Source organism: Tachysurus vachellii, chromosome 15 (assembly GCF_030014155.1).
Source record: "Tachysurus vachellii isolate PV-2020 chromosome 15, HZAU_Pvac_v1, whole genome shotgun sequence".
NCBI lineage: Eukaryota > Metazoa > Chordata > Actinopteri > Siluriformes > Bagridae > Tachysurus > Tachysurus vachellii.
Genome location: NC_083474.1, coordinates 1,510,564 through 1,520,563, shown reverse-complemented (window position 1 = coordinate 1,520,563; position 10,000 = coordinate 1,510,564). Strand labels below are relative to the sequence as shown.

At 40.3% G+C, this 10,000-nt stretch overlaps 2 protein-coding genes across 2 annotated transcripts in view; both read right to left on the bottom strand.

Moving 5' to 3' along the window:
- Positions 1 to 2,021, bottom strand: part of aasdhppt (aminoadipate-semialdehyde dehydrogenase-phosphopantetheinyl transferase) — a 5,768-nt gene extending 3,747 nt beyond the window's left edge. Inside the window, exons 1-2 of the mRNA XM_060888025.1 lie at positions 1,703 to 2,021; positions 492 to 720 (exon numbers count right to left, since the gene is read on the bottom strand). Of these exons, the coding sequence (XP_060744008.1) occupies positions 492 to 720; positions 1,703 to 1,846 (373 nt within the window). The 5' untranslated portion in view covers positions 1,847 to 2,021. The remainder of the gene's footprint in view (positions 1 to 491; positions 721 to 1,702) is intronic.
- Positions 2,022 to 2,654: 633 nt separating this feature from the next.
- gria4a (glutamate receptor, ionotropic, AMPA 4a) overlaps positions 2,655 to 10,000 on the bottom strand; it is a 59,020-nt gene continuing 51,674 nt past the window's right edge. Inside the window, exons 14-16 of the mRNA XM_060888373.1 lie at positions 6,229 to 6,343; positions 4,747 to 5,025; positions 2,655 to 4,592 (exon numbers count right to left, since the gene is read on the bottom strand). Of these exons, the coding sequence (XP_060744356.1) occupies positions 4,750 to 5,025; positions 6,229 to 6,343 (391 nt within the window). The 3' untranslated portion in view covers positions 2,655 to 4,592; positions 4,747 to 4,749. The remainder of the gene's footprint in view (positions 4,593 to 4,746; positions 5,026 to 6,228; positions 6,344 to 10,000) is intronic.

The following is a 10,000-nucleotide window of genomic DNA, read 5'->3' as shown; positions in this document are numbered from 1 at the left end:
ATGTGTGTTTCCAATAACCATGAATAAACAGAACATTTGGTGCTTTTTCCCCCTCGATTAAGAATTTTTCATAGCCGTTACCTAAGACGAGGTATAAACCTTCGTTTCTGAAACTTTTTGTCTTGCTTTGTTGATGGAGAAAACAAATTGTGAACAGATTATCAGTCATTTAACAGTGTTGTTTACGCTCTACTTTACTTCCATGTGGTTTTTAATTATTATATTAAAATATAAAAAATGAACAAAGCACGTGTCCTAAAAGTGATTTCAGTCTCAATGTAATTATTTTTAATCTCAGTGGACATTTATCTGGGCCGCTCTGTTATACTGGAACAGCAGAGTTTTATACAGAAGGCAGTGAGTAAAGATGGCAGTTTGAGTAACATGAGTAACAACCTGACATAAAAACAAACATGAAACAATAAAGTTAATAATAAAAGTATAACACTGCCTCCTGATCACCTCGACGCTACCTGAGCTCTCACTGTTACCTGGTCTGGTGGTCTTCATCACGTCCACTCCCACCTGCCTCCCACGTTCAGCCGCCAGCACGGCAAAGTCCCCTTGATGGGAGATGTTAAAACTCCAGGGGGCGGAGCCTGAGTCTGACCTGGGGTGAGCCAGAAAGGGCTTCCCACGGGGCGTTCTGTCCAAGCGGAACCCGTCCCAGGGCAGACCCATCTTAACACACACCAGCTTCCTGATCAGCAGACGGCCAGCCTTCACACACACACACACACACACACACACACACAGAATCAATATCACCTTACTGATGGTACTATAAGCTGGTAGACAGACAGACATATCAGTAGATAGACAGATATAAAGACAAACAGAAAGATAAGACGGAAAGACAGATGAATAGACAGACAGACAGACAGACAGACAGACACACACACACAGATAGATATCTATAAATGAATCAATCATTCGGACTCATTTAGTTTTTAATTAATAGCTATTAATAATTAAACAGAGAACACAAATAGAAACAGTTACATAAACAAACACACAGACAGACACACACTCACCAACACACACACAGACAGACACACACACACCAACACACATACATACAAACACACACACACTCACCAACACACACACAGACACACACACACACACCAACACACATACATACAAACACACACACACTCACCAACACACACACAGACAGACACACACAAACACACATACATACAAACACACACACACTCACCAACACACATACATACAAACACACACACTCACCAACACACATACATACAAACACACACACACTCACCAACACATACATACAAACACACACACACACTCACCAACACACATACATACAAACACACACACACAGACAGACACACACACACACAGACAGACAGACAGACACACACACAGACAGACAGACACACACACTCACCAACACACACACACACAGACACACAGACACACACACACACTCACCAACACACACACAGACAGACACACACAAACAGACAGACAGACACACACACACACACAGACAGACACGCACAGACAGACAGACAGACACACACAGACAGACAGACAGACACACAAACACACACACACAGACAGACAGACAGACAGACACACACACACACACACACACACACAGACAGACAGACAGACAGACAGACACACAGACACACAGACACACACACACACACAGAGACAGACAGACCATTGCTGCTTTGGCGTCTTTGGAGAACATGAACTGACCAATCCTGTCCCTCTCCTCCGGTTGTATACAGCACGTGCCCAGCAGCCACTCGGACCGGCTGGGGTTCCACGCGCCACACCGGAACGCCCAGCGCACGCGCTCCATCACCCGGTTCTTATGTCTTCATCACTGCACGCGCTCACGTGTGTATTTTATACGTCAGAGCTGACTCTACTATCTAACAACAGAACATATGTCTATAATATTTACATAAAACACACGTCACTGCGTCCACATTCACGTACTAACACTTTTGAGTTGTGTATCTGCACATGCGTAGTGTCACTCCCGGAAGGGGCGGGGCGTAATAGCGTAAAACACTGACTCCTTCACCTCAGTTCGTGATTGGACAGCCAAGTGACGTCATTCCAGACCGTTCCTAACGTTATATAAAATGTCTCCCCGATTATATTAAAGGATTCAAATAAAAGTGTAGAAAACAAAACTTTATTGTTTTTTTAATTGTTTATATTAGGAACAACATAACTTGCCGTTTTACATATTTAGCCTTGTTAGCTAAAATTGCTAATTAGCACTTAGCAATGTGCTAATTAGCATTTAGCCACCTTAGCTTGTTTCCACATCTCCATATGTTCCTTTACATTACCACAGACTTACAAAGCTGACTTTAAAATAAACTTCTCACACAGTTTGCAGACTAACGAGATGAAATCTGTGGGCAGCCGATGGCTAAGTTTTAGTGATGTCTGAAATGTCATTCAGTTAAAATCACAGTACATTTACCTTGTTAGTGAAATCACAACAAAACCCAGACCAACAACTGTGTCATTAACAACAGCAAAAATTCTGTTTTATTATCCAAACTCATCTTTATTTATATCTCTTGTGTAGACAATGAAACAAAACCAAATGGAAAATGAAAATCTAAATAAACAAACAGAAAGATCGGACTTTTCTTTAGGCTTTTGCCCAATACGCTTTTGCCACATGGATGAACTAAACCACTTGAAAAGTACATTTGTAATAGGGTGTGTAGTGTGTGTAGAGTGTGTAATGTGTGTAGGTGTGTGTAGGGTGTTTAGTGTGTGTACTGTGTGTAGGGTGTGTAATGTGTGTAGGGTGTGTAGTGTGTGTAATGTGTGTAAAGTGTGTAGAGTGTGTAGGGTGTGTAGTGTGTTTAGGGTGTGTAGTGTGTGTGGTGTGCATAGGTTGTGTAGGGTGCGTAGTGTATGTGTGTATGGTGTGTAATGGTTAATGATTTTCTACAGTGGGATTTAGTTAAAAAGATTGATGTTCTCAAGCTAATTCAACATAACGTATAGCTGCAATGCATTGTGGGACTTTGAGTCCAACGTTTACTCCGACATCTGATCTAATTAAATTAATTTAGCTGCTAACCCAGAAACCACTTTTCTTCTGTAGTTATGCTAGCAATAACAATATCCTCCTGACTAGCATTAACGTCTGGATCTGGATCCACTGAGCAGAACAAAGCATCCATACGGTTACCTTCATCTGACATTTAAGAAAAAAAGGAAGCTGATTATGTGGAACAGTCTATAAGATGGCCGAGTGAATTCATTTGATCAAGGGAAATGTTTAAATAGTATATTGAGCTTAAGAGTTAACAGAACAAATGCACACACACACGCACGCATGCACGCGCACACACACACACACACACACACACACACACACACACACACACTGTGGTACTCTTTTAGTATGTAAGTCTATAATACTATGCACTCATTTGCACTCATTTCTCTTTACAAGTGTGCATATAAAAGATTTTGTGTTGTATTTTATTTTTTTCATTATTGCGATGAGTCATTACCTAAAAACAGGTGGGATCTGTGTGTGTCTACAGTTATTTACAATATCGGGGGTCAAAGCATGTATGTGCACATGGTGTTCTACTTCCTGTTAGGACTTTTAAATTAGGACCCAATTTAATATATATATGTATATTACAAAATATCTACTTTTTGATTTAGTTAGCAAACATTGAACTACGTGGTGTTTTTCTGCTTTTAAATAAACTGCTAATTAGCATTGCTAATATGTTACCGTAATCTGAGCTGCATTATCTGGATAAATCCCAAACGCTAATGTTTTATAAAAGTCTTCTGAGAATCAGGGACGTGTGTCAGACGTACTGTATCACAAAGAAGAGTCGTTATATAAACAGCAGCTAGCTGACTTTCTGCTAGCTAACAGTCTGCTAGTCAGTGGATTGAAGAGGTGATTAGCACACTCAGCACTGCTGTTTTAAACCTGACATATGCTCGTAAAGATAATACACACACACACACACACACAAACAGACTCTCAATTAATGCATAATATGCGTATAACACCATATGAACACTTAAACGTAAAATAAGCACTGTGGAGAATTCTGGGGCTTTGTCTGACTTTCTAGTAATGAATGCTAGCGTTTGGGACCGAGCGTTCGTTCTCAGGATACTACGTGTCATAACTGAATAAAGGAAACATGTTGATACAACAGGAACTGTATTCAGTCAGACAGTTTTCTGGTCTTCTGGGTGGTTTATTAAGTGGGTGGGGTTACGGCGAAGTTGTCATATTAAGGCATCAAGTAAACCCGTTGATGCGTCTGCTCCGCCTCTTTTCTTGTGGACGCACTGCGCGGTCTGAGTGTTGTTGTATATGTTTTTGTACTCCTATACAATACAATCCGATCCGGTTGAGTGTGAAGCATGGCGTCGTCAGCAGAAAGAGTGTGACGTAAGGCACAGCGTGAGTTTTTTTTTGGTTGCTATGGGAACTCCATGCCACGGGTGGGGCCAGAATCCGTAAAGGTGGTCCCTTTTACCCTTGTGATCGACTTTATGGAGTCTCTCACGGCTTCGGGTGAAGGCAAACTCTAAAGGAGGGAAACAAGAGGCGGAGTCAGAAGGCACCAGAACTGTGATGTCATAAGTCATAAGCACTGTTACAGGAACTACATAATTGAACAGGAGGAGATGAAGAAATATGATGCTATTGATCACTGCTGAGGGACAATCAGTAATCCTTACCCTCTAGATCTTTATGCCGTCGGAGCCGTACACGTTGTAACCTTCTCTATACGTTGCTAAGTTCTGCACGCTCGGGCTCGGGCTCGGCACTGGACTGAAGTTCAGTTCGGCCGATTCCGCTTGTTTTTGCTTCCACTCTTCTGCCCGTTTCTTCTCTTCGGCCCGTGACTTGTAGCAGAACTCGACGAGTGCCACCAGCATAGCGAGACCGAGCCCGCCCACCAGGATGTAAAACACGCCTGCTACATTGCTTAAGCTCAGCGCCTGAGAGCTCTTATCCTGAGAGGTGCCCCACGGAGACGGAGGGAAAGAGGGAAAAAGACGAGAGTCAGGGACATGTTGTAAAAGTTAAAGACGCATAAACACATATAGACGTTACTGTAATTAACATTTTAATCAGCTAATTATAGAATTATGTTAAATTGATTTAATTCACCAATTTTGTCACTAAATATATCATAATAATTCTTCTGATATAAAAATCTAAACATATTTAGATGATTTAAATATGCACATATCTGATTTATAGGTTAATTAACACTTAATGAAGTATGCTGGACATGCTAATGCTAATCGTATTATAATAATTTTCATTTATCAGTTAATGTTTTTCTTTAATTAGCAGATGAAATATATAAGTGCAGGAGGAAGAGGAGCTAATTCCATAATCTGAGTTTATGAACATCAATCTTTCATCAAAACAATAAATAATGTGTGTCACATATAATACACAGATTTGACTGATTTCTTATGAATCCTTTAGTTCATTGAGTAAAAATATTAACAATATTGTTTTACTCAAATCTTTTGGTAATAATGCGATATTTCAGTCCACTTTGATTAGCATATTGACAACACTGTACATGTATCTAAATATGACTGACCTTAAAACTTAAAAACGAAACGTTATTATGAGTTTTATGTTTTAACTAGACTCAGATCTCTGAACATAACATTGTTAATATTTTCCCCCACAGAAAAAAACACTGATAAAAAAGTTAGTAAAAAAATGTTACAGCAGCCGACCAAGCAGCTGCTTCGTCTCACACGTTATTATTTCTTTCTATCTATAATTCTGTTTTTCATTTATACTTACATATCGTTTTCCTTTCATCATTTTATTTCCTTATCCTTACTTTTAAAAAAATTTTGAAGTCCAAAATCCAGATGAAAATCTGATGATGTCATAACGAGTCTTACAGAAACCGGTCAATTAACAAAAAAATTTTTTATTTTATTTTTCTTTCTACAATTCTGTTTTTCTTTTATACCTCAAATATTTCATTAATTTTTTTAATCTCCTTATCCTTATTATCTTTCTCTTTTTTCCTCATTATCTTTCTCTTTTTCTTTGTTTTAAAATCTTTCTTTCTTTCTTTCTTTCTTTCTTTCTTTCTTTCTAAGTACACAATTTTCCTCAGGAAATCATTATGTACTTTTTTATTTATTTATTTTATTAAACATTATTTTTTTCAGACTGACCTTACTTCCCGAGTCCTTGGGTCCACACTCGCCCTTATCGTACCACCACTTGTTTTTCAGTTTGTCTAAGACTCCTGCTTCACTCAGTTTCAATACTGCGAGGTTTACTGGGGTTCTTCACCGGGGGAATAACATAAATAACATCACACGCCATGTTATCTTATGTTATTATACACAACAGGACACACAAACAGGAAGTGACAGAGCGACGGATCCACAGTACACGTGTGTGTGTGCGGGGCTCAGAGAAGACAGTGTGTGTGTGGAACTTCGCTCTGTCACTGTGTAAAAGGCACATTCTGCCATGTTTGAGAAAATAAACATCATTTTCATTTATTTCCAAAGCTCATAAAGCTCATTATGTAACATGTCTGAGAGAAATGTTGATACCCTGCCTTGTTCTTTCTAGTTTGTTCCCCACACACTATCTGTATATCATTAGCTAAATAGGCTATGTGAATTTCATTCATTAGAAACATCAAATGTATAAAGTTTAACCAAACAAATTGAATCTCAGCACAAAATTATACATCACCTGAATGAAACGAGACATAAAACATGACTAGCTGACTAAGCTAGCATGACTTTCTGTCCTCACAATCACTCACAAGCTTCTCAGCTTCACTACAAGACATTTAGCTCTGTCTAGCTGCCTAGAATAGCTAGCTAACTAGCTAATATCATATAGCAAGTGACGCTACATGTAATGATGTGTTTTTTTTACACACACTTTTACAAACATGAATCTGTAATTGTGTTCCTCAGAGACTTTTTTGTAACTCTGTTAGTTAGGAATCTTCACAACAGGTCTTGTAAATATCGTTACCATAGGTGTGTAAAAAAATTTATGTTTTTTTTTTTTTTTGAAGGAACAATTTTGTAGAAAAAAATTCTTGCTTAGCTAGACACTTTCTTTCAAACAGAACAATGTCTTCAGTAAGCTGATATCAAGCTGGGTAACATCACACCACGTTAGCTAACAGTGTTCACTGATGTTAGCTAGCTAACCAAACTTGCTTCCTGTTTTTATTTACACAAAGTGTATATTTAGCTTTAGCTTTAGATTTCTGTCAGACTCTGTGATGTAGCTGTTCATCACCGCCCCTTTTAGGTTAGAGGCTAAACGATGGACATTTATTGCTCTGTACATTTGTGTATGTGCGTGTTATATTGTCATCATGGCAGAAGTCTCTTTTACAACATGTTTTATTCCGTTAGCGCTCTTTTTGAGCGCAAAACGGTGGCTAACCTTAGCGTCTCCGCCCCCGCTGCCACACTCGCCTTTGTCGTACCACCATTTATTTTTCAATTTGTCCAACAGGCCTTGTTCATTCAGCTTTAGCACAGCCAGGTTCACAGCGTTTCTTCAGTTACACATACACACACACATTAACACACCCACACACATACATACACACACACAGTGAGGGAAGAGGGGGGTTCAGGGTGACGCTTACAGCACGAGACGGGGAAAAAGGGAAAGAGAGGAAAAGTCAGTAAAAGAAGAAAATGAGAGAAGAAATAAGAAACATCAGAGGAGAAAGAAACAGGATGGAAAAGGAAATCGAAGAATAAAGAATAGAGAGCATAGACAGGTGAGAGGAAGAGAGGAGAAATGGATTCAGGAATGAAGAAGAAGAAGAAAAATGAGAAAGAAAAAAGAGAGTGAAAGAGAAAAGGATGGCAGTCAGGAGAGAAGGAGAGAACGAGAGGAGAAAAGACAGAGGGGAGGAATAGAAAAAAAGGAAAAAGGCAGGACGAAATTCGGTTAGTCAAAACCGTGGTAGCTCTTACATCCATTTCTCTCTCTCCCTCTCTCTCTCTCTCTCTCTCTCTCTTTTCAGGAACACATTCATCATCACTTATTGAGACAGCTGAAGGCAGTAGAGGATAAGAGAAGAAAGTGAAGTGGAACAGAATACAGATCAAAGCTGTGTCCCAAACACCTGTTTCAGATAGAAGTGCACTTACTAGAGAAAGTATAAAAGACTGTGATGTATCCTACAATCTAGGGTTAAAGCCACACCCCCTCGTACACGCTGATCAGGGATCAGAATAACGACCAGCGTTAAAATGGTTAATAAGTTCACTTAAATAGGGCAGAACATTCTAGTAAGAACACAAGCTAGTAATGAATCATAGCGCTTGGGACACAGACGAAAGGTTGACAGTAAAACCACAGCCTGATCGCCCTGGTGAGATGAAGACAAAAGACAGAGAGGACGCGTATGTCCTTCTTCAGCGCTACAGTATGAAGAGGTTATTGCGTAGGAGGAGTGGTGATGACCTCACAGGTTCAAAGGTCAGGCTGAAGGTTTATAAACAGTGTTTATTAACAGCTCTGGAAAGGTCGAAGGTCATGGAGCTGGAAAATTGGGTTTAATGCCTGAGTCAGTGAGAAATAATGAGGGTTGGTGAAGGGTAACACACACACAGACACACACACACACAAAAACAGACACACACATACACACAGACACACACTCTTACACTCACACACACCCAGACACACACTCACACACACAGACACACACTCTCTCACACACACACCCAGACACACACTCACATACACACAGACACACACTCTCTCACACACACACACACACCCAGACACACACTCACACACACAGACACACACTCTCACACTCTCACACACAGACACACACTCTCACACTCACACATACCCAGACACACACTCACACACACAGACACACACTCTCACACTCACAGACACACACTCTCACACACACACACACACCCAGACACACACTCACACACACAGACACACACTCTCACACTCACACACACAGACACACAGACACACACTCTCACACCCAGACACACACTCACACACACTCACACACACACAGACACACACTCTCACACTCACACACACCCAGACACACACTCACACACACATAGACACACACTCTCACACTCACACACACCCAGACACACACTCATACACACACTCTCACACCCACACACAGACACACACAGACACACACACACACTGGTTCTGTTTGTTATATAGGAATGTGAATTCCTCCCACATAATCTTATATTTTCACAGCATTATTCTTCATATATTTAAATTTATAGTAGAATAAACTGACAATATTTAAGAAATATTAAAGAAATAAATCTTAGCTTCTCTGCTGATGTCTAACACATTAAGTTTCTCTAGCAACATCAGACTCAGCGTTTTTTTTTTGGAGGAAATTTGACATTGATAAAAATGATGAATGTAAGGAGTCTCCAGGTTCAGCTCTTTGTAATTGTTTTTTTTCTTCTTTGAAGTTTCTCTGTAACATGACGAGAAGTTTGATGTCTGAAATCCTGGTTCATGTTTATATTAAAAACACTTTCATCTACTTCGTACAGTTGCGTGGAAACAGCATTAGATCAGGTTTCACCACCAGAGGGCGTTACTGCTACATCTTAGTCTTTCTACACGCACCGTACAACAACATTAATCATTTTTATTACACCGCAAGCACAGACAGAACCAGAGAGGAGGGGGGGGGGGGAGCGAGAGTGAGGGAGAGAGAGAGAGAGTGTGAGGGAGAGATAGAGAGAGAGGGAGAGAGATAGAGTGAGGGAGAGAGGGGGTGAGAGAGAGAGAGAGAGAGAGAGAGAGAGAGAGAGAGAGGGAGGGAGGGAGACAGAGAGAGAGGGAGGGAGAGAGAGAGATAGACAGAGACAGAGAGAGGGAGGGAGAGAGAGAGAGAGAGAGAGAGAGAGAGAGAGAGAGAGAGATAGCAGTTGTCTG